We start from the raw sequence: 25179 nt of genomic DNA, 5'->3' as shown, positions 1-25179 counted from the left end.
GGTTTTACATCCTGTTCTGGACTCCCTATGACTCTCAAGCTAGGTGCAAATCATGGTCAGTTGTCCCCTCCATTTCTCAGAGCAAGTCCATCTCCGCCCCCACGATCCGATGGGAGGATTTTGCTCTGAAAGCCTACTTCCTGCATTTCCTTTCAGGAACACCTGGAAACAGCATCACACCACTCTCCCCTGCTGTATTGTGAAAGCAGTGTCACCATGGCATGGTACCGACACTGGAGTATCTTGTGTTTGTTTTGCATTAGGTACTTGCAGAATCCTTTCTAGGAAAATGAATTTCTCTGAAGTTCAAGGTCACCTTCTCTTCTCGCCCTTAGAAAAAAGTTCAATCAGCTCGCCTTATTCGCATGTGTGGACACTGGAATTCGGTTTAGTTGTTCTTTAGTGCGCTAGCACCTGAGGCTGGTCACATGCAGAAAGCTTTGGTTAAAAAGAAGTTAATATACTTTACTAAAACCATCCCCAAATTTAGTGAATCTGAACGAAACAAGAAAGGAAAAACGAAAACCAAACCCAAACCTCACACCATTCCCTCACACAGGAGAAACAAACAAACAAACAAAAAAAAAAAAAAAAAAAAAAAAAAAAAAAGGGCAAATAAATAACAAAACTGTACTCTTTGCAGAATATAAATACTATTAATCTTTAAAGGAACTATGCTTAAATAAAATTTTGATTTACCCCTTCTTGCCCAATATAAATACTATATGCTGACAGCTAACCTCTCTATATAAACACATAAAATTTTCTATGCTTGTAAGAAATTTAAGTAAATATCGCTCTCCTGTTTATGGTTAACCCTTACTATGTTTCTGGGAAAAAAAAAGTCAGATGTCATTTAGGCTTCACCCATACATTTCTGTACAAATGTTTCCTTCCTACTTTCCAAGTCCCTCAGTAAATAAGGCAGAAAGTCAATGAAGTTAAAAATTGTGAAGTGCTCTGGGAAGCTAGCCCTGGTATAAAAACCCAGCATATGGACATCAGCAGGAACAGAAAATGCTGGCAAAGAAATTCTAGAAGAACCCTAGTGGCAGAGGAAGCCATTGGATGTATAGGGTTTCGTAGAGGCACCCACCTTGTACCATGGAAGATGTTGCCTTTCTTTTCCTTACAGATATGTTCTTTGAGGCCAGAACAGTGTCTTGTGACCAAAGTCATTTTCCAAAAGCCTCCTAATTTCTCAAAAGGGCACTTGCTTTAAAGGACTTATTGATTTTATTTTTTTATATCTCTCTGTGTGTGTGTGTGTATACTCACACCCACACCAGCCAATAAGAACCTGATATCCTGGAGCTGAAGTTAGACTCTTTTGAGTTACCTAATATGATTGCTGGGTTCCAGACTTTGGTCCTCTGATAGAGCAATAATCGCTCTTGACCACTGAGCCATCTCTCTCGTCTCAGGGCATTTGCTTTTAAAGCATGCACACCTGTGAACATGAGAATATTCCTTCCTCTGCCCACTGGGGATTATCTTTAAATGTAAATTTAATCAAGAATACCTCAATATTTCTTACCTGAACACAAAAGCCAAACTATCTTCTAAATATTTTAAAAAAATAAATTACAGTCCACAGTTTTCTAGTGAAGATAAATACACAAGAAAATGTCTGCAGCTGGCATCACCTCCACTCTGAAGGCTTATTTTAAATACGGGAACCAGATTCAACACTGCCTCCCTCTTCATCCACTGTCTACCCAACATGGAGAGCAGCAGCATTTCTAGAATCTGGGGTAGCTAGTCTAGGATCAGTTTTCTCTGAGATGAATTCTTAGGGCTCCTGATGCCAAGAACATAAGACATTCAATAAATGTGGGGAGTGTGTTTGCTCCACATAGAGTCTTTGGGTGCTTCTACATAATTCCAAACAACATTCTGGTTACTAATATGTTCTAAGCATCAGAATTCCAAGTTGATACAGTGTCCCTTTGACTACTGAATTGTGTCAAATGAGAGTCTCTCCTTCACTTCCCAAAGGTGGCATTTTAAAAACTTAAAAAAAAAAAAAAAGCACATATGGTTTAAACCCACAGCACCAGATACTCCTTCGACTCTGTATGAAGCATAAACACACCCATTCTTAATTGCATGCAAAACAAAGTATGATTTAGGGAACAGTCAGTTAATTCCAAATTTACAGATGGGAACAGAAATTCAACATGTTGATTTCTGGATATGACCAGCCAGTCTTTTAGAACTAATTGTTTTGTTTTTTTGTAAACAGCAGCATAAATACCTCCTGACGTACCTTCCAAACCTTCTCAGCTAAACTTGTGTTTCTGGTGTACATGCGACACGGCGACAGTGAACACGCTAGCATTTAATTTAAAGAAAACAAAAGGTGCAAAACGGAAAAGTGCCTTATCAATTCAACAGGAAAAGCTACACCAGTCACTACATTTTATATTAATTAAAACAATATATAAACAATATCTCTTTAGCTATATATAGTCTTCATGCCCATTTACCCTGTGTAATATATTATAATGCTATTGTTGCGAGCGCTATGGATCCCCTTTTCACGCCATCCCGATGACCGGCAATAATCGGTGAGAGAAACAAAATCTTCCTTCATGACACAGAAAAGCAAGCTGTGCAAAGTAACGCCGCAACCCCCGCTATGCATACCGGGGTCACCGATTACTGCTGGACTCTTGTTGTTACCCGTAAGAGTCTGTGGGCAGTGAGCTATAAGAAAAGGGACTCCTCTGACTGTAGTACCCTCCTCCTGTTATATGCAGAGGTCGACCGCTCTAGAAGTCGAGACAGAAAAGGGTCCATATCTGTAGGCATAGTGGAAATCATATGCATGAGCAAAACAAGTTTAGCTTTTATTGGTTCTCATTGTTTCCCCTCTGTGCCTGAACCCCGATCACCACAAGATGTCTGTGCAGTGTGTTGGCGCTCCAGGGCTGTGCAGGGCCATAGAAAGTGTCTCAGTTAATTTTGTCTTCGTTGTCATTGTTTTATTTCCTTTTTTTTTTTGTTTTTTGTTTTTTGTTTTTCATGTTTGTACTTCAGATGTTCTAGAAGTGCTCGGGTACTACATTTACCCATCGATTTGCATTGCTGGCTCAAATTCTGAAGTGAACAATTCCTTGTATAATGGAGGAAAATGGAGTCGCACAATGTCTGGGTATATTGCTTTAAATGCCATTAGCTTTTCTGTATGTCGTCCACATAAGGCTCTTAACGTAGACACCTTGCATATTAGCTGTAAGCAGGAGAAAGGACAGGATGTCAGGGGAGGGCAGTCATAAGAGTGAAAATCGAGGACTCAGGGTGACCTCCACAATATTGCTCATCATGGTGAAGACATATTTGCTGCTGCTTAAGCCTCCAGTGATGGGGCAGGGAGAGACGTCCTGTGTTAGAATGCTTGGGATACACCAAATGCATTTTGAATATGAATAACTTAACTCAAGGAGGAATTCATAAGCAAATTTGACCCGACCGCCCATATAGTTAGAGCCCAGATGAGGCTAGAGAGAGGAGTACCTATCATCCTTCATATGCAGGATAAGTGTGAGTCAATTGTTTGTTTTTAAAATGACAAGTACGTATATATGCTATGTGTGTAGATTGGCAACTTCTTGGAGTCAGTTCTCTCCTTCCACCACGTGGGTTCTGGGGGGTCAAACTCAGATCATCTGGCTAGTGTCTTGAGCAAATGCTATGGGCTATTTTCTTCTAAAGAGATTTTTCCATACTAAAGTGGCTCAGGGTCTCATCGAATGAAAGTCTAGCAAATGAAGGTAACAGCAGTGGCTTGTAGAGATGCTTGTAAACCCTACTGCACTTCACAAAGGCAAGGTGTCTCATGGTTGCAGATCAGAGTCACTGTCGATAGGAAACGGTTTTACCAGATCCTGTCTGGGTCAGGGCCTCTATGATAACAACCCTCATTCATGGTGGCCTCATCCTTGAGCAGTTGGGATCTCCCCTCTCCCTCTTGCTCACTGACCATGTACGACATCAAAATCAATTTCAACATTCTGACCTCCCCAAGCTATCAGGAAAACAAGAGAGGAAATCAGGAAGGAAACCAAACGTTTCACACCACCTTCTTGTATAATACAACATAGCAACTGAGCAGAGGATGGGAATGGATGCTTTTCTAACACCAGAAGCAACAGCACTGAGAGATTTTATCATATGTTTTAGCTGTATAAGGTAATTAGCAAAATGAAGCCTCGTGCTTTAAATGCAGCACAGAATAGGAAAGTGATAAACACAAAAATGACTTATTGCTGATAACTAATGAATTTAAGAGGATGGATAGTAGAATATAATTTATCTTCTTTTAGTCCCTTTCTGCTTCCTTCTTCTAAATTCAAAGTTCCTTCTGCTTTACATCAGGGCAGCATGTTGACCCTGCTTTATGCTTAAGTTTAAAGAACAGGAAGAGGTTCCTGAAAGGGCTCATTCTTTAAGGGGAGGGGGAAGTCTTCCTGGGGGTGGAGAGAGAGCTAAGTGATTAAGAGCACATACTGCTGTCTGAGAACCAGAATTCAGTTCCCAGTGCACAAGTTTGCTATGTCACAACTGCCTCTAACTTCAGTTCCAGAGGATCTGACGCCCTCTTCTGGTCTCTGTGAGCACTTGCACGCACATCCTCCCTTCCACCATATACCCAAAATTAACACCCGATAAGTGATGCTTTCCTAGATAGCTATAGACTCTGTTATGCTTTCCTAGATAGCTATAGACTCTGTGATCAATTATAATATATAGAATTTAGCCCAAGTCATGAGTTTTGGCCCAACAGAACTTCCTGAGTGAGTGTCCCATGCCATGCTGATACTTTCTGGGACTGACCATGTGACTTTTAGATACCCTTAAGCAAGTTTTGTGTCAAAAGATAGTTCAGGCAGGGTCAGATGGACTCCTCTGGACCTTACCTTCGTCAGAATTCCATCTTCTCGGTGGTTCTTCTGTAAGACATGTTGAAGGGCTAGCTGGATTTTCTGTTGCAGTTTTTCAATTTTTACCTTTTCCTGCAGCCAGGAGCGATCTAAATGTGAAAAGCTGAAACTTAGTGCCATTCTTTCAACACAGCATCAGACCTTTGTTGCCCCTGACTACAGCATTGGTTACTGTGCTCTAATGTGTGTTTATAGACCCGCAGGCCAGTTTCCTTTTGGCAGCTTTGCTTCTGCAGGATGCAGAGATACTCTCTGATATATACATATATATATATATGTATATATATATACATATCTATATCTATATCTATATATATATATGCCAGGGTGTTAAATTTTCCCACTGTCTTGGGAGGGAGGGAGAGAGGAAGGGAGGGAAGGAGGGAGGGAGGGAGTTCTTACTATACATTAGGGCCAAACTCAAAAGCATGCACATGAACACACAGTTCCCTACCCTCCCCAAGCTTTTCTGATAATTCTTTCTCAGGCACTGTCCCACCTGCCCCACTGGCCTTCCTGGAAATGTAAAATTGTTTTTTAATCCAGGGTAACTCAAACTGTCAATACAATTTCAAATGACTAAAGGGTTGTTAATCAAGGAACATCCTTTGTGTGAGAATTCTAAGTAGAGGATTGTTCCCCAAGAGGCAGACCTACTGGGAAAGGGTTGGAGGCAGACAGACTGTGGATGGCAGTGTTTACAAAGGCATGCTGTCTTCGAGGCTGGCATCAAGAAGAGAAACCCTATTCTATGAAATCCTTTGTCTTGGTATGTGGAGTTAGCACTGGTTAATGTTTTATTAAGCTATTACTTCATACAGTTTTTATCTGCATATCATGAGGTCTCTCTCTCTCCCTCCTTCCCTTCTGTGTGCCTGAGAAAGGAATACATGTGTACATACATGTTTGTAGACGTCAGAGGAAGACATTAGGTGTCTTATTCTATTACTTTCCACTCTATTCCCTTGTGATAGAACTTGGAGCTAGCCTGGCAGCTAGCAAATGCCACCAGTCCTCCAGCTACTTTCCTAGCGCTGAGAATACTCTTATTCATGTGTGACTGTGCCCAACATTTTTTTTTTTAAAATGTGAGTCCTGAGATCTGAACTCAGGTCCTCACACTTGTATAGCAAGTGCTCTTAGCTACTGAGCCATCTCTTCAGCCCCATAAAGTCTTTAGGAAAGAGCTGTGTTTGTTCAGAGAGGGTATTCTTTGAGAAACTTCAAATTACATAAGGGTGGCAGTTGCTCTTGGGAGCTCCTCAAACATTGGATAACATGTAAAAGTCCTGTGCCTTGGTGAAAACATTCTTTACCTGGACATATCAGAGACTTGTATTCTGTTTGGTTTTCTTACCTGCTGACATCAGTACAAATGCAGAAAATAATGCAATTTCGTCTTCAGTCAGGTGCATAGAACACAAACTCTTCCCAAATTCAAATACAAAGCTAATGAAGTCTTCGCAACCTATGATTAAAATAAAGGAAGTTTAGGGTGTCAGTAGTTATCCTAGGAGAGGAGTATAGAGCAAGGTGAAGAGAGATGTGGACACTGGAGATGAAATGGGACAGTAAGAACATTTCTTAGTTGAGTCGTTTGAAGTATTAGCCAACATCACCATTACGAGTACCATCTCCTGGTACCATTAGCGTTGTCACCATCATCACAAAGCATTCTCACCACTGTCATCATCCTTACCACCATGAGTAGTAGTATCCTAGCCACCACCATCTGCTTCACATAAGGACCCCCCACACCCTGTCATCATCATCTACAGCAAGGAGAGAGAACATCTGTCCTGTGATTCCTAGGCAGATAACTACTCGAACACCCTTCTTAATGTTTCCTCAGGTTTGAAAACAGTCCTGTGAGAGGCATGTTATCATTAGTGTTCCCATTTTAGGGCTCAGGAAACAGGGACTTGACCCGTGGTCACAACCTGACATTCAAAGCCATTCAGACATTCTGACATTCAGAACCCTCATTTTGAATGAACAGGGTCTAATGGCTACTGACTAACTGCAATGCCTTATTGGCTATGATAGTTGCATGCTGGTAGTGTAGTTATTGTACAGATTCATCAAATTGAAGACAATGTGAAAGTCCACTAAAATAACAATTCAACTCACCTATGGTGTGTTAAATTTTGTTTCTGTTTCAGGTTTGCCACTTGGTTACCATTTGTAAGTGGCAGTGGTCTGTGCTGTACTTAGATAAGCCTCCTGTCACCCATGGTTAAAATAAGCCATTCGACGTATCCTGGGTTCCCTTTGTTTCTCCTTAATGGCAACAATCTGATTATTTAAATTATAGAACTCAAAAAGACTCATTTTATAATGCATATAGTGCATTGTTTTCTTTGGCTCTACTGGACTTTTCCATGGTTACAGTATGAGAGGCCAGGGATGGTGAGCTCTTCCGTTTTTGCTTCATTTCACATATGAGTTATATTCTTTCCATTGTTTGAACATTTTATTCATTGAAAAATCTTACTCATTTGAACTTGGAAGGGAAACAGAAAAGTCATGTAATAACTCACCCAATGACTAACCTACAAATGAACTCGAGTTTACATATGCAGACAAAGGTACTTGCTGCATGAGGACTGTTTTATAGCAAATAGCTACATGTAGTAAGATTAGGTGTATCATTCTTTAATTCGGGTTTGTTCATTTTGTGGAACAAGAGCTTCCATTCAGAGCCACATCCTTGAACATGACCCCCATTTCCAGGGACAACAACATGAGATCTCCTTACCTAAGGATTTGAAGACGTCAGGGCTGGCGTACTTCCCATCAAAGTACACGGTGTTGTTCTGAGAATCAAAGGCACGGCACATCCTGATAAATACCACCTCCAGAGAGCCTGCATGAGGAAGAATTGCTTAGCATCCTTTTATCGATCTTAGTTCCTTTCTGAGGTGCTAACACAGAGGCCTTCCTGAGATGGCACAGTGGCTGAGTGCAGGGCAGCTCGTGTGAATCAGTTACACCAGTCCTCTGTCCAAGGGGCAGAAGAAATGAAGACTGGCTCATATCTCAGTGTAAAGTTTTAAAGTAGCTAGGGAAACATTACTCACATTTATTTAAACAATCAGCCTAGGAATGACTCTTTGAACTCATAAACATCTTCCCAACAGCTCGGCATTAGAGTCTGAGAGTGATGGTAAGATTTGGCATGCAAATATTCCCCAGTGTAACCATCCTCCCGAAGGAATAGGAAAATGGAGGGAATGCTTCCTGAACATGTTTTTAAAAATATGTGTATGCACGCATGCACACACACACACACACACACACCACACACACACACACACACAGCATACACAAATAACTTGATATGTATGGGCGTTTTGCCTCCATGGATATGTGTGCACCATGTACATGCCTGGTCTGTGGCGGTCAGAAGATACTGGATTCCTTAGAACTATATTATGGATGGTGGTGAGCCTCCATGTGGGTGCTGGGAATTGAACCTAGGACCTCTGCAAGAGCAGCCAGTGCTCTTAACCACTGAGCCATCTCTCCAGCCCCGCTGAACATACCTTTAAAATGTTTTTATAAAAAGGGTTCAGTTTCTGCCAAGCAAACCCTGAGCTATTATCACTAAGAAAAGACAGCTTCAACACCTTCCTTAGCAAGCATTTCTTTAACAAGCAGGTGAAAACAGCTGGAAGCGACATCAGGATTCACTTGCAAAGCACATACCTGCTTTTAGAAGCACAATTTGATCATTTTGACACAGCTCCATAAATCCATCAATGCGTTTGGCAAACTCCACCACATACTGGATAGCTTCTGTAATCTTGATGGCACACAATTGCCACATCACCTCTCTCTGCTGTGAAAGAGGGAGACGCATTAACATAAGACTAGCTGGGAACCCTAGTGCAGCTAGCTTCAGGCTTCCTAGTTTGTAAAAAGCTTTCTTTGGAAATGGGTTAAAAAAGATTATAGGCTTAAAAAAAAAATAGTCTCTGTTATTTAGGTTATGAAAGCCTGCTTCCACATCCTTTCTGCCTCCCGAGATTCCTAGTTTACTGTTTGAAGGCAATGGAATGGGGGTGGTGAAGTGGGGGTGGGGGGTGAAAGTGAGGGGTATTATGAACATATGGGGCCAACAGCTACACACAAGTCAGGAGAGTGGTGTATATCTCTGCAATAACTGTAGGCTCCACAGTAAGTGGAGGATCTGTTTTTAAAAACAGTTCATTTATTTTAGGGAGTTTACCCATACTTTCCTGGGGGTGGAGGGAAGGAAAAGGGTGTCAAGTACATTTTATTTTGTCTGTACCTGCTAAGCTAGGCGTTTGATGACATCCTTGTTTCATATGTTTATGCAAATTGTCTTCTATTCAGAAATGACATCTAAACTCTTGAGGCTTCCCAGCCAGTAAGTATAAGTGGAGTTGAGGCAGAAGCCCTTCTTCCCAAGGCTTGCTGGCTCTCAATGCATTGCTGGCTCTCCTTTGAGGCTTGGGCGTTGGGGGTGACTTTGTACTCACAGGCAGACAAAGTGAGCTGCTGCTCTTCCCGCCCTCCCACTCATCATAGTGTCCTGGGGCTTTTGCTTTGTTCATCTGCTCTCCCACTACACCCCATGGTTTAAGGTTGTTTCTAACAGTACAATGGGGAACAAACCCTGGAGTTGAGTCACCCGGGGACATAGTCCTGATGTTCTCTCTCAGTGTGCAGCCATAGCCAAGGTATGATGGTTTTCTCCTCAGTACCAGTGAAGGGGAGGATATACTTCTAATGTCTGCATAGTCCTTTCCCAGCCTGACTTCCTACCATCATTGGCAAAAGCCACCACATCTGTTCCCAAAGGCAGTGGATAATTACCATCACCTCCCGCTTTAGTGGCCCATTGGTCAGTGTCATTGAGATAAAAGCAAGTAGGGTCACCACCTGCCAGGCTTATCTTCAGTCCTGAACAATTACAGCCAGACCTTCCAAAACCACATTATTCTCCTTTTAAAATAATTTTTATTTAAAAAAAAGTGTGTGTGTGTGTGTGTGCACGCAACCCCCTTCTTAATGTTGCCTCAACTGGAAGAGAAACTCCTCCAACTCTACCTTGTTCTGATAGTTCTCAATCTCCTCCTGCAGGAAGGTCTGCCATGTTATCTGCTGGAGTTCTTCCCGCAAGTATTGGCAGGTTTCCAAGTGGGATTTGGATATGTTCTGCGCAAGGTGTTCTGGGGAGAAAATGGGAGGTCACAACCATGAACAGGAACCAGCAACTCTTCTGCTCTTGTCATTTACCTTGAAAAGTAACTCCTGTAAAGCAGTGTGCTAACAAGTTTTGGTTTTCTTTGCGTAGCTAAGCAAGCATGCTGGAGCTCTTCTGTATCGGGGCACGGCAGGACGGAAGAGGGAAGCTTTGCAAAACCAATATTGACTGCGTGAAGCATATTGGACTCAGAGACCTTGATGACCTTGACCTTGCCATAAGCTTTCTACCAGTGTCTGGAGATGAACGTAGATTGATTGCCTTAGGTAGGTAGGAAAATGATTGACAGCTGCTTCTTGACTTTTTTGCTAGCCTGACAAAAGTGGCTCTTGAAAAGCCAGGATATTATGTAAATGTGTGCATGTTGGTGTGTGTGTGTGAGAGTTTATATGTTAAACTTTTATTTTTGCATGTGTGTACATGTTTTGAGTGTCTTCCTCAGTTTCTATCCTCACTCTCTTCCTCCCTAGTGCTGTGCTTACACCATGCCCAGTGGTCAAACTTGGGTCTTCATGCTGAAATGGCAAGCACTTTATTGACTGAAACATCTCTCCAGCTTTAATGGTGACAACTGGCCATTACCTTTGATCTCCTAGCAAACATCGGGACAAGCATTGCTGAGGCACAAACAGATTATGTATTACTTTGGTGAAAAGAGAGACCCTGGGTTGAGACTGTCTGGGCCCACATTTTTGCCTTGCTACTTCTGAGACGTATGGTCTTGGCAAGTTATTTAGCCTCCCTGTACTTCGCTTTCCTCCTTGGTAAAATGAGGAAAATAGGACTTGTTTATAGGGCTGTAGTGAGAATGGAAAGAATCACAATTAGAACAGGGAGCATCACATAGTGCTGGTAGTTGTTATGCCGTGTATGGTGCTTTGTATCTTGGGGCCTAGAAAGGATGGAGCAGGAGGACCAGGTAGACAGCTGCTAAAATCTAGACAGGAGAGATTGTGTGTGAAGCAGGATAGTAACCAATGTTAGGGAACAAAGGATGGCTCAAACATTTAAAAAACTGGCTATGATAGTACAGGTCTGCAACTTGAATTTTGGGGTGGAGGCAGGAGTATGGCCATGTATTTGGGGTTAGCCTGTTCTACATAGAAGGTTCGAGGCTAGCATGACTACACAGCAAGGCCCTGCCTAAAAAATGTATTGGAAAGATTTGAAAGATTTGACAGGAGTTTATGAATGTCAAATACTGAAAAATAATCATATTTCTAGGATCTTGAGTCCAGGGCAGGTAAGCCACTGAGAATGACAAAGAATGCAAGGCTGGCGACAATGGCGACAGAGCCTGCGTGCTTATAAACATTCTACGGTAGTCTTCAGACAGAAGGAGACTTGTTTGTGTGAAAACAGCAAGTTCACCCAAACGCAATCTGAAACCAGAGTCTCCTTGGAGACATAGACATAATAAACCCTAACAGCCCTGTCTGGCAACACACAGGTACCAGAGCAGCCTGGATAAGCAGTAGAGTGGGACGGGGGGGGGGGGGGGGGGGGGAGATCAAATGTAAACAAAAGAAAGCACTTCAAGGAGACAGACCCGAGGAGAAGCCAGCTCATTAAGATAAAAAGAATGGGTGTTGGAAAGCAGAAAATTAATGCTCAGATAGAAAGCCCTTGCCATGGAGGACAGTGTCTAGACTATAAATCAAGATTAGCGTATTTTTAAAAATGAGGTTTAGGAGGTCCTACAGGGCTTACACCCCACTTTCCCTTATGTCTTTCCAGTTATTGTGGTCAACACTTTGTTCAGGTGATCTTAACCAATGTTCCTGGGAACCAGGCATGGTGCCACATGCCTGTAATCCCAGCACTTGGGAGGCTGAGACAGGAAGATTGCCATTGAGTTCAGGCCATGTAGTGAGTTCAGGAGTATGGAATGAAGCCCTGTCTCAAATTTTATCCAGGGCTGAGGACATAGCTCAGAGGCAGAGTGCTTGCCTGTCAAGCTCACAGCCCTATGTTTGATCCCCAGCATTTGCAAAATGGTTCATGGACACCTGGACTTAGGTGGGACTCTCACAACACCCAATAGAAAGAGATAAGGACTAATGCAGTGCACACTGTGGGCCAGCAGGGGGCAGCAGCTATATTCTGACCAACCGTTCAGGCAGGGTTTCTGATGCCAGCTCATAACAGATCTGACAAGGCTAATATTTTAAAGACCCTTCACAATTTCTAAATGTCCCTTTCAGCAAAGGAGAGTTTAACAAGATAGCATAAAATCTAAGAAGTCAGTGTGCGTCTAAGACCAGGTAGGGGACAGTGAGGTCTGTTTAGCCTTGGCGTTAGGAGACAAACTTTCTGGGCGAATTCATCAGGTGAGTTATTTTCCTTGCTGTGTGACACAAGGGAACTATTGCAACACTGTCAGGGTGCCCAGTGTGCTCCACCCACTGCCCTTGGGCAGCACGTGGCTATGGATGGCTATGGATGCAGCCCAATGCAAAGTGGTAAACCTACTTCAAAACAAAATGGCAAGAAAATCTCCCTTTTTAACTGGTATTGAGCTGTGTGTGTTACAATGTTTAAACCCCTCACAGGGGAAGTCCTGAATGCTAAGATTTTTTCTCTCAGACCCTCAGGGTAGGAAGAACTCTAGCCATCACCTCATTTTTATAGATAACATCAATAGTTAAAATTTATGTAGCACTTGCTGTGTGCAGACCCAAAGGATTTACATCTTTTCTGAATATATGTGTGTATATATATGCACACACACACACACACACATTCAGAAGATGGAGGAAGGTGACAGTACTACAGTACTGTCCTCTTTGGCCAGGCACTCGAGCTCCTATGGTTAAGTGACTTTCCCAGTGTGGTACAGTTGCTCAGGGGCAGAGCTCTGATGCAGACATCACCTGGCTTCAGAGTTTCTGCTAACCTTTCCACACACGTGAAGGCACAGGGCCGAGAGTTTCTGCTTGCAGGCTATGTAGCTCAGAGTGGGTTGTGCAACCAACAGCAAAGCTGGGACCACAGCCTGAAGAAGCTGACTTCTTGGCTCACTGTACCTACTTCTTCAGCCATCTCTTGGGATAAGGTGCTAATGGTTACTGTAGCAAACCCACTTAGCACTTTTTCTAAAACAAACCTTGGCAAACCCACTTAGCACTTTTTCTAAAACAAACCTTGGTTTGTTACCTGGAATGCATGATTCAGGCACTAATTGAATGCCAAGGGCAAGATTTCCTAGCCAAGGAATTTTGTTCTGCTCAAAATATGGTGGGTATAATTCTTGACAGATGGGACTGGACTAGTGTGCAATGTCATTTGCTTAAATTCTGATGGCAACGTGTAGCCTACAAGGAGGTTGGGAGCTCTTGTTAGAAAGGACCACAGGATGGAGGCTGTGAAGGAAAGCTCACACAGTCTATGAGGTAGCTCTGAAGGGGGGTCAGCCAGTCAGCACTTTTATGCCACGTTCAGCCCCTTTGAACTACCCTGCCATACAAATGGGATAGGAAATATCCTCTCGGGAGAATTCTAATTTGGTTTTGAGTTTGGTTGGTTCTATTTGAGTCAATTCATCCTGGAAAATGTTATAACCCATGACTCCCAGACCCACTGGGAGGTGACCAGGGTAGGTTTGTCTGTCCAGAGACTCGAGGGCACCAGCTCAGCCATTTTTAGCCCCATTCAGGTATTTGTGCACTTTGAGCCAAAATACCACATGCACAGATAATGCTTTGACTTAGTCCTTTGGATCTGTTTCGGTTGAATATCTGCCAGGCAAACAGGCAGGTTCACTATCCCCACGGTGGAGCGGCAGCAGGCCTGGGGTGAGTCAGGTCGCTTTGAGTGGGGAACTTGTTGGCTTTCAATCAAACCCTTATTCATTTTTGAAAATTTAATTTTCATTACAGTTTTGCTACAGCCAACCAAGATTCAATGACAAAAAAAAAAAAAGAAAAAAAAGAAAGAAAAAAAAAAAAAAAAAAAAAAGAAACCTACCTCTGCTCAGCATGACTTCTAGTTCAGAGGTGTCTCTGCTAATCAAAAGAGCGGCGGAGCACCTCTGGTGCTGCTCAGTGGTTAAAGAGCAGCCCTAACATGCTCAGCTCCTGGGGATTTAAATTTAGATCCATAAAGAGATGCGTGTGTAAAAACTGTAGAGAACATTCAAGTTGTTCTATTTGGAGATTTTTGACTGGAAATATAAATTTTCACTTAAAAGGGACGTTTTTTATGGGGTACGGAGGTTGAGGCACCATCTAAAGAACACGGCCTTTATGGCTGTGAACCGAGGATTTCTGTGCTCAAGTCAGACCCGCTGGTTCTCTGCCTGCCACCCCAGGTCCTTGTTGTAGCTCAGTGGGCTCGGCAGCAGCTAATTGAAATAGCCCAAAGGGCTGCAATAACCCCGGGTACAGAGACCAGGAACAGCAGATCATTCGCAAACTGTAAAAACTCTTATCAAAAGTTTTGTTCTAATAATAGCACTGCATTTAAAAAAACTGATTAAACATAGTGGAGGGTGTGAGCATAACGCTCACGAAGGGAACGTGCCCCTTGTCTTTGCCATTGGTTGGTGTTTCTGGGTCACCATCTCCCAAGAAGCAAACAAGAAGGCGGTGTGTGTTTGCTGCTTTGGCAAAGTGAGTCCTGTATGCAGTCTTACCAGCTTTGTCAAGTTCACACTTAAGTCAATCTCAGGCATGTACAGTTCACACCAATGCAGCAAAGCTTGGCTACCTGAGGGGTCTGCCAGATGGGTCATCCCCCAGCTGGTACCGGTTGGTTACTGAGGTTCACAGATATTGGTCCATTGTAATTTAAAAACGAACAAACAAAAATACCCCCCCCCAAATAACTGATAAACCGATTTTTATTGTAAGTGGTCAGGTTGAGCAGGGAGAGAATGGCCAACAGGCACAAGGTATAGTTAGAATGCAAGGAGCGAACTGGGGTATGCTGCTCCATGGTAGGGTGGCTCAGATAATCATAATGTGGACTCCCCTGTGAAAAATCTGGAAAAGGGTATTCCGAATGCTCACTTTAAATCAGTGCTAAGTGTCCCAAGTAACAATGCTAAATGCCCTAAGTTGATTATTACACCCTATGTACATGTATTGAAATGTCACACTGTCATCCATAGTTGTTATATGTCAATTAAAAATGTAAAAACTTTAGTAATCAATTTAAAATGACAAAAATATACCTATGGCTTAGATTTGGTTAGTGGACTTTGTGTATATGCGTGACCTTAGCCGTAAAGCAATACCTGGAATCTAAGTGAATAGCTGGTCTGAGTGGCCTTCCCTTGTGCTTATGTGCTCTGTGGGACACAGGCTGCTCACATACAACCTCTCTAGTTCCTGAGCAATGCATTTACTGCAAACACCATAGCAACAATCAAACAGCAAGGCTGGCACCTGAAATCGGTAGCAAAGGTATAGGGGAAATCCCACCTATCAGAAGATAGTCCCTCGTACCCCTTTACTTCACAGGATAGGCCCAGAGCAAGCCAGAGGCAGCATGTACACCCGCCGTTACCTAGTTCTGCCATGGATACGGTTGGGGAAGTCTCTCCGTTGGTAAAGGAGCAGTAGGGGAAGAAGCCAGATGCTGGTGTGTAGTCACATATGGGTTCAGGCTTGATCCCATTGATGTCCAGTCCTGACTGGTCCGGGGAGGGCTGGATGTCCAGGTAGAAGCTGCTGACTGCAGAGTCGGCCTTGCTGCCCTCAGGGGTGTGGCCGTCCATGTAGGTGCTGAGGTCGTCATGCAGTTCCGTCAGCCCATTGGCCGAGATGTTGTAGGTGGGCGTCAGCGGCTCAGCCTCCCCAGGCTGCTGCTGGTGGTCTCGTTGTTGCTGCTGCATCCGGTGCTTTTGTACCTCGGCATATAAGCTGTCTCGCTGCTTCTTGGACATCCGGCCAAATTTGACAGCTGGAAGACAGAAAGGAAAGTGCACCTTGAACCAGGCAGTGTTACCCTTTCCCAAGCTTTCAGGCTTCCAGAAAATCTCAGAGCAGGTCACCCACAGGCAAGAACAGGCTTCCTTCCTCATGTGCCTCCAACATGCACGCTAGGCACCCCTCCCATTGTTTTTCTGCAGTCTTATCCCCTTAGACCCAGTGAGAACATAATGTTTTGTTTCAGCCCCTACCCCGTCTCACTGAGGAGCCCCACACTGGTCTTATGCTGATCATCCGGCCTCAGCCTCCTGAGTGTTGGGATTACAGGCATACTCCACCAAGCCTGGCTCTGGGGTATAGTGTAAAGGGTTTGTACATTCTCTACCGCAATGCCTGGCCCAGACCTGCCCCTTACTTTGCAGCATTTGGACAGATAAGGCAGAGATGCAAAGACTCATGGGTATGCTGAGGCAGAAGCCTCATCCTTTACTAAGTGTTCCCTTTTACCCACAAGAATGAAGTTCTTCCCGGTTGACCAGCTGGATCCGGGGCTTTATGGTGAGACTGTCTAGAGTTTGCAGAACTGTATGTCTGAATCTGCCTGACTTACGAGGCCACCCCTGGCAGTTGAGGCCTCCCCTCCCCCCGGCAGTCGTGGGCTTGTCTTTGTTTTCTTTTTGGAGATGGGGGTCATTTCACTGTGTTGCCCAGGCTGGCCCTGGACTCCCAGAAGCAAGGGGTCATTCTCTCTGCCTCCCAAGTAACAAAGGCCCACAGCCCTGGGTCTGAACTGGATCTGCCATGCCATCATGTGCACCCTGTGAGCTCCCCTGCGAAGGGGCCGGGTCTGCAGCTCTTCTCCTCTCCATTGGTCCTTGTATGGGGAGGTGGCAGGGTTGTAGCAGCTTGGCAGTTCACTATCTCAGGTGTTCCTCCGGAAATGCTCATCTAGATCACAGGACATGTTTTCCTGCTTTGAATTCTCCCACGGAGGTGGTTCTTCCCTCCCTGACTAGGCACGCTACACCTGGAGCCTCTGCTGCAGGGACTTAGCTCTCCTGATTGACTGTAGTTAGATCAATTCCTGATTGGGGGATGAACTCATTTATTCCTCCACTTCAGAGTGACAGATGAAGTTGGAAGCCGAGAGCCCAGGCCACTGACCAGTTGATGGACTCCTCTCACCAGAGGAGGAGGTCCTGTCCCTTCTACAGAGGGACAGCGTAGAATAGCAGCAACCTGTGAGCTTCCAGAGCTCACATGGTGCTGGGTGCCAAACAGGCATTTGATTTTATAAAGCTCTGAATGTATTTTCTTTCTCACAACAACCTGTACTATTTTCTGTACATACACATGAAGCCTTCCTCAAGGTATTTAATTTGGGGAGAGGCAAAGAATATTTTGGAACGCAGCCTGGATAAAACTTCTCTGACTCTGTGTAATTACCCTTTGGCTTTCTTAATAAAATGGCAGCTGTATCCAGTGAGGGGGTATAAAAGGACCAGGACTCAGTTTTAACTTACAGGTTGATAAGAGTCATTCCCAACTGCCACTTTAATGCTGTAGGAAGACAAACTTAGTGTGGTTCTGAGATTCCTGTCTCCTAATGGCAGAGGCTTGACCTCTCTAGTAGTGCAGAGAGACTTGAAGGATATGTAGTGAACTTGAAATTGAGCCTGGGTGGCTTCACAGGGTCCTAAGAACATCTCACGGTGGGAAGCACCAGCTGACACTGCACCCAAGGAGACCTTCGGAGACAGGCAGCTAGTGTACTCAGAAAAGTCCTTCAAGTGCACCTGCTGCACTTTCTGCCCGGTTCCATGTGGAACTGTCTCGAGACCTGGCGTTGGTCTTTTGGTGCACTTAAGAAGGACATTTACCACCAAGCCTGACTTTGTATCGCTTTCACCTGTTCGGAAGGTGCAAATGTTTGACTTTGGCAAGGTGATTCAGATGACCCAGTCACCGAAAGAACTATTTCCTGCCATATGCCAGTAGACTTACCAGTGTTACATGTCTACTTAATTTGTCCTGGCTTGGGTTTCCTGCGGGGAGGTGTGTTTACGAAAGCCCTCAGAGGACACATACCTATAGTTTCTGAAATGTTGGCAACCTGAAGGTTTTCTGACTACAAGACACTTCTCTGTCTACCCCCATGAGCTAGTCAGCTGACTCCACGAGATCAGGGATAAAGGAAGTGCTGTGGATTGCAGAAAGATGCCAGAGGGGCCTGGGAAGGCTGAGAGGGCTTCCCCTGATGGAGCAGTCCCCACATTTGGAGCAGTCCCCACATATCAGGAGTGCTTGCCCAGCCCTACACGTTTGCCCCACCCCAGCTCACCATCTCGAGACATTCCCACGGCAAGGCATTTCTGCAGTCGACAATGCTGACAGCGGTTTCTGCTGGTTCGATCGATCAAACAGTTCTTCTGACGAGGGCAGGAGTAGGTGGCATTGCTCTGCTGACTTCTCCTGAAAAAGCCCTGTGATTCAGTTATAAATATGGAACAGGTTAGTGTCCGCTCCAGCGGTGATACCAAAGGCCGTGGACTAAGCACTGAGCACCACTAAATTAATATTTGATGGAGGGTTAAGCTTGGAGCAGAATTGTCCAGGAGACCATTAATGAAATTAAAGTCACTTCTTTTTCCATGATTAAAATTAACCCCCAGAGCCTAATCCTCTATGCCTTACACATGCAAAACCTTCTTTAACTTCCACCCAGTTGACTGTGTAAAATACACGTGACCCAGCTGATCAAACAAAGCAGGGTGCTTGCTGGAATGATACCAAAGGATTTGTCTTCAACCTGTATCTCTAAAATACCCTTTTTTGGTGCATTGATGGAGGTGTACCCACAAGTGTGTATGCTGTGGAGGACAGTGGAGGGCATCAGGTGCCCTGATCTCATCCTCTACCTTATTCCATGCAAGGGTCTCACTGTACCTGGGGATAGACTGTCATGTCTCAAGCCCTGGTAATCTCCCATCTGTCTCCCACAGTGCTGGAGTGTCAGGTGTCCATGGCTGTGCCTGGCTTTTTGTAGGAGTGCTGAGGATTCAAACTTAAGTTCTCACACTTGTGCAGCAAGTGCCCTAAACCCAGGAAGTCATCTATCTCCCCAGCCTCTGAAATACTTTTTGGTAAAACAAACATTTCTTCAGGCTGTCCAAAGTGAAGGAAAACATTACACACAGCTCACTGCAGTCTGCGTGTGCCGTGGTATGCTGTGGTGTTGGTGTTTCCTCTCTGCCACTCAAGTCTCTGACCATTTAGGCATCTCTCACTCCCTAAGTCTGAATCTGTTGGTGCAGTTAGATGACACTTGGATTGGCTACTTTAAAGATCAGATGCACTGGGAATTTTCCATCCTCAATGGTTGAGATTCAGCAGTGTTGAGAATCATGGCCTGTAAGGCTTTGACAGGTCCGGCATGGTGGTCATCAGCTTTCCTATATGTGTCGAGTGCTGTGTTGGAAATGAGAGGGTGTGCAAAGACTCGAGGGAGCTACTGACCGACCCTAAGGATGCGTTTTTGCTTGTGTGTTTATTAACTCCCTGGTTTTCAGTGTTGGGACTGAATTGTGCAAGCTTTTCTTGAGTGATCATTAGCAGGAACCCATAAGCTTGCCACATGTGCAGTATTTCCACCATCACTCATTTAAAAATGTGTTCTAATCTGCCATAGATTTCTTATGCAACACATGCTACTTAGAAGCATATTTCTTCATTTCCAAATACATGGCAGAGGCATTGAGAACATACGTATATGCACACATACATACATGCATGTATATATTTATATACATACATAGATATACACACAACACAATTTTTTTTTCTTTCAATGGCACTGTAAGCTGGTCAAAAAAAAAATACCCCAAAGAAAAGTAAGGTAAGGAACTGTTTGTGGGAGGCAGCGCCACAAAGGAACAAGAGAAAAAGCGGTCATCTTCAGAGCTTCCTTTAATAATAAAGACTGACGACTCCAACCAAGGGTAATGTCACAATAGTGACTATATGTTTCAGCAACAGATTTTTTTTTCCAGAGGCCAATGTGTTCACTGCATTAGAATTAAGGACAGAAACAAAATGCGCTCTTCTTAAGCATTAAAGGAACAACAGAAAAACAGTACAAAGATCATCCAGAAGAAGGCTCTTGAGAGCACTAGATGCCCAAAGTGACTGACAATGGAATTGGGTGACCACTGAAAATCATATTTCAGAAATAGCATTAATATAGAAAGGTGATAAAAATGGGCTAAAGAACCAGGCCCAGGGTAATCCAGTTTACAAGGGAGAGTGTCATATTTGAAGTAGAAGAAATGAAGGAAAATTATGCCCCCAAATGAAAAGAATTGCTGGTTTTGCCTTGTAGGCCCATGAGAGATTCTGTTTTTGTCTTTGCTTTCTGCTTGTTTCTCTGTAAGTGGCAGGCATGCAAGGCATTCAGCATCCACTGCCATTGGCCTCACGTGCTGCTTCAGTGATGACTGGGGTCTGTGTGGGCCAGGTCATATAAGTCAGATACATGTGAGCTCAGCCTTTTAACCCACCCTATAGCAAGGCCAGTGTCTTTTGGAAAGCAGTCCCTTGTCAAAATATTTAAAGTTCTCTGTGTGTGTCTGTGTGTGTGCGGTCCTTGGTAAGAAAGGAACGAGACAAGAGACAAAAGTTTTCTTAGAATTTACTGGAAAGAAGCCAAGAAAAAAAAATATTTTAAAACATACCAAGAAGTCACCTACATGGGTGTTCATTTCAGTCTCTGTCTGAGCTGAGTGTTTATCGCTTTCCTGAGACACAGCCACTGTCTACCCAGTTTCTTTCATGGGGATTTAAAAAAGGGGTTTTGTTTATTTGTATGAAGGGTAAAGGTACTGAAGCTTCTCAAGATGGGGTGACTTGCTTAAAATCCCACCTCCAGCATACCTGGAAGTCAGCTCAAAAATTTTTCTAGGCTTCTTTCTAGAACACTCTTGTCCCTTTTGTTTACCCACTTCCACAATTTGTCAAAAGAACCCCTTCCCTCAAAGCCATTCTCACAGAAGCCCACAATTAACTGAGTGTCCAAAGTCAAGGTATGATAAAATAGCAGGACCCATAGACTGACTCAGTCGGCCCAGGCTGCTACTGCCCAGGTATCTCCATCAAATTATGGTCTACACCTGCAGCCCAGGTGGTGTAGGAGTCACATGAGAAAACCACCGTCACCCCCTTCCCTTTTCTTTCCAGAAGTAGCATGTCTCCTTTGGTTCATCTTCCTTACCTCACCCACATTATGATTATTTGGGCTTATTCATAGAGTGAATGGCAATAAAACTCAAGGCAAGGACTCAGAGTCACCCTCATTAAGGACATCTGAGGAAATTGGACCATGAATTGTAAACTGTCCTTGCATCTGGGGCTGGAGGAGTTGTACCAATCCTGGAGCTCAGGACTGACTGCTAAGTTGTCTGCTCAGATGTGGTAGCTGGGAAAGGTTTAGGCAAGTCAGCTGGCAGACACACCTCCCGTTTACTCTTGGTTGAGTCCATCAAATACATGCCTGCTCAGCAGCTGGGAGAGGGCAGAGCTGAGGAAGAGGCCATTCTCTTGGATGGAGACAACAGAGCCCATCCTCAAGATCATATATCCTCTTCCCTTGGGGAGGGGTCCAGTGCAGCCTTCTAGGGAGAGGCTGAGGAGGCTGCCCTGACTCAGTCAAACTAAACTTTACAGTTGCAGAAAGAGGGAGGCCTTCCCCTTCTTCCATGTGTGTTACCTGTGTATATTTTGCTCATGGGGTGCTGTGTACCTTAGGTTTTTTTTTTTTTTTTTTTTTGAGATCGGTTCTCTCACTGAAACCTAGAACTCATGATTAGTTCAGATTAGCTGATCATCAGCCCTGAGTATCTGCCTGTCTCTACTCCCCCCCACTCCCCGTCTCCATGGGGATTTCAAGTGCATGCATGCAATCACACCTGGCTTTTAACATGGTCCTTGTGTTTACATGTCAAATGCTTCACCAAGCTATCTCCTTAGCCGTTGTTTTTAAAAAACCTCTTCAGTATTCCTTGGGGGATTTCTTTTCTTTTCCTTTCTTTCTTTTTCTTTCTTTCTCTTTCTTTCTTCCTTCCTTCCTTTTTTTCTTTTGGTTCTTTGAGACAGAGTTTTCCTGTGCCTGTGCAGCTTTGTAGACCAGCTTGCCTCCAACTCACTGAGATCCACCTGCCTCTGCCTCCTGAGTGCTGGGATTAAAGGCATGTGCTACCACCACCCAGCTCCTTGGGGGATTTCTAATTAGAAGTGAGAAGGAAACAGTAGAAAGCTTAGTAGCTTCCTCCTTTCTTATTGTGGAAGTAGCATGCTTCTGAGTGGGAAATAGGATTTTGTCTGCTTGGAGACGTCCTTGAGAAGGTTCCCCTGAGGTGTGAGTTCCTGAGACTGAGCAGCCTGTGTCTACACTTTGAGTCACAGAACCAGTACTCATTCAAGACTTGGCAAAAAAAAAACAAACAAACAAAAAAACAAAAACAAAAACAAAAACAAAACAAAACAAAACAAAACAAAAAAAAAAAACATTAACTACATCATGGTTCAATTGTACTAGTACCAAAAGGTATGTTAGCATACAGAAGTTCCATTTTAGTCATGGTGGGCTATATGGAGCTGCCATTATCTATCTGTCTATGGTTGGAGATGCTTCAATTGTAGTTGGATTTTTCACCAGCTCATAAATAAAGATAAGGGGACTTATTTTTCCATTCCAGTCCTAGTTCCCCCTTCCCTCCTCTCTGCCTGCTTCCCCCATTCCCTCCTCCTCCCATCTGCTCCATGGAGAGGGCAAGGCCTCCCCTAGGAAGTTTACTAAGTCTGTCCCATCATCTTGCTGAGACAGGACCAAAGCACCTCTCCACCCACCACACCCCTGTGTCTAGGCTGGGCAAGGAATTTCTCCACTAAGTCAGTTTGTGCATTAGTGTTAGATCTTGGACCCATTGCCAGTGGCCTCATTTATTGTCCCAGTCACACCATTGTCACCTATATTAAGGGTGTCTAGTTCAGTCTTAAGCTTAGGCTTGTTTTTAACCAGTTTTTATAACTTAAGCTAACCCATTTCTATTAATCTATGTTCTGTCACATACCACCCATCCTGCTTCCTCCATGTCTCCTTGCACACCAAGACTCATCTCCCAATTTCCTATCTCTCTTCCCAGAAGTCCTGCCTACATCCCCTGCCTATCTATTGGCCGTTCAGCTCTTTATTAAACCAATTACAGCAATGTATCTTCACTGTGTACAAATAATTCTACAACATTGGATTGTGGCACACCACCACCTAGTGGCTATATGCTGCTATGCAGCTCTTCAAAATATAACACCAATAGACCTTCCATGTTGGAAGGAAGTTGTGAGATTATCAGGCACTAAAGCCCTCAACAGGTGGCATGATGAACAGGTGGCATGGTGGAATTACTCATGCAGGTTTTGACAATGCACCATAGATCCTCTACCTTTAGGGATACAATTCATACACACTCAGGAGTTTGAGCAATATGAAATTGTTACATCCATAACATCCTACTAACACAACCTGAACATGAGATGAATAACGATAATAATTAAGATGCTAACATGGACAGCAGAAAGCCCAAATGGCTTCAACTTTACATAAGGAACTATAGGCAACCAAGGAATGCAGAGAGGAGGAGAAATGGTCTTCCCCAGAGACAAGGCAACAATTGGTTATCTAATCTAAATGGATAGCCCTGGAACACATACATACAAGTAACATACAGACTGAACATGTTGTATTTAGGAGTGTGTGTGTGTGTGTGTGTGTGTGTGTGTAACAACAGTGTGAAAGATATGGGGGTGTTCTTCAGTGAGGAAAGGGAAGGGGAAATAATTTAATTATATTATCAACTCAAAAAATATGTATATGCACATCCCTGGTGTGGGTTGTACACTTGAATGTAATGTTTTTGAGGTCAGAAGAGGGCATCTGATCCCCTGGAACTGGAGTTTACAGGGCGTTCTGAGTCACTTGACATGGGTTCTCTAGTTTGCTCTAAACTGAGCCATTTCAGCCCCATGTTGCCTTGTATTTAAAGTGCATTTTTTTGAGTTTTATTTATGATACATGCTTACTATTTTTTTTTTGAGACAGGGTTTCTCTGTGGCTTTGGAGGGGTCCTAGAACTAGCTCTTGTAGACCAGATTGGTCTCAAACTCACAGAGATCTACCTGCCTCTGCCTCCCAAGTGCTGGGATTAAAGGTGTGCACCACCAACGCCTGTTGATACCTGCTTACTCTTCTTTGGACCTGTCTTATTCCGCGGAACTTTGCAGAAGACAATACAGTTATATATACTGAATTTGACCATTGGGTGGGAGACTCTCCTCTACTCCCTGGCTTAGGCCTGGGGGTAGGGTGTTCAGGAGAAACCTCATACTTAGACTCAAGAGCTGAATGCTACGTGTCAGGAAATTTGCTCAATCCAGTTATTAAAGCTAACCACCACTGAAAGACATTTATTAGTATGTGTGCTGTCAAGTATACTGGAAGGGGTGGCAACTGATGGGGATGCTGAAATACCCCTGACCCTGTAGCAAGACTGTGCACTGGGGAGCTTGCAGTTTGCAATAGCCTCATGGCGGAGCATTTACACCATGGAAACTGGTGAGATGGTGGATTGCTACAGCTTTTGGTGGTTGTCTGAATTGAAAAGGTCACACAGAAAGTGACCTCAGTGCAGACTAAATGTCATAACTGTGGCCATGGAATTGGGGATAGCATAGAAAAGTGGAAGTACTCATCCAGAGTTTGGAAGTTGCTAGATGATTCAGCAAAGTTGTTCACATCTTCACTGACAAAAGAGGTGAAGTCTCAAAACGTGTCTCTGTCGTCTCACTTTCTTATTCATTATCTACCCTGATTCCTGTTGAAACTATAGACTTCCATCAGCTGCATCCTCTCTCATTTCCTCCATCCAAACCTGGGTACACTCACCTAAGACCCAATGCTGGAGTCCTCCCTGCCTCTCAGCCCCCTCCCCCAGTGCTGGAGTCCTCCCTGCCTCTCAGCCCCCCCACAGTGCAGGAGTCCTCCCTGCCTCTCCCCCCTCTCCCCCAGTGCTGGAGTCCT

The 25179-nt window shown here is 44.0% G+C and overlaps 1 protein-coding gene across 5 annotated transcripts in view; it reads right to left on the bottom strand.

Moving 5' to 3' along the window:
- Positions 1-2225: 2225 nt before the first annotated feature.
- Positions 2226-25179, bottom strand: part of Rora (RAR related orphan receptor A) — a 701488-nt gene continuing 678534 nt past the window's right edge. For 4 of the 5 annotated variants that reach the window (XM_051197863.1, XM_051197866.1, XM_051197865.1 and 1 more), the window contains 8 exons: positions 18394-18535; positions 15688-16083; positions 10023-10144; positions 8655-8787; positions 7705-7812; positions 6304-6414; positions 4923-5035; positions 2226-3235 (listed from right to left, as the gene is read on the bottom strand). In XM_051197863.1, the coding sequence (XP_051053820.1) occupies positions 3071-3235; positions 4923-5035; positions 6304-6414; positions 7705-7812; positions 8655-8787; positions 10023-10144; positions 15688-16083; positions 18394-18535 (1290 nt within the window). In that variant the 3' untranslated portion in view covers positions 2226-3070. The remainder of the gene's footprint in view (positions 3236-4922; positions 5036-6303; positions 6415-7704; positions 7813-8654; positions 8788-10022; positions 10145-15687; positions 16084-18393; positions 18536-25179) is intronic. The other variant, XM_051197864.1, reaches the window with a different exon arrangement.

Source organism: Phodopus roborovskii, unplaced genomic scaffold, assembly GCF_943737965.1.
Source record: "Phodopus roborovskii unplaced genomic scaffold, PHOROB, whole genome shotgun sequence".
NCBI lineage: Eukaryota > Metazoa > Chordata > Mammalia > Rodentia > Cricetidae > Phodopus > Phodopus roborovskii.
This window is presented reverse-complemented; position numbering and strand designations above follow the sequence as displayed.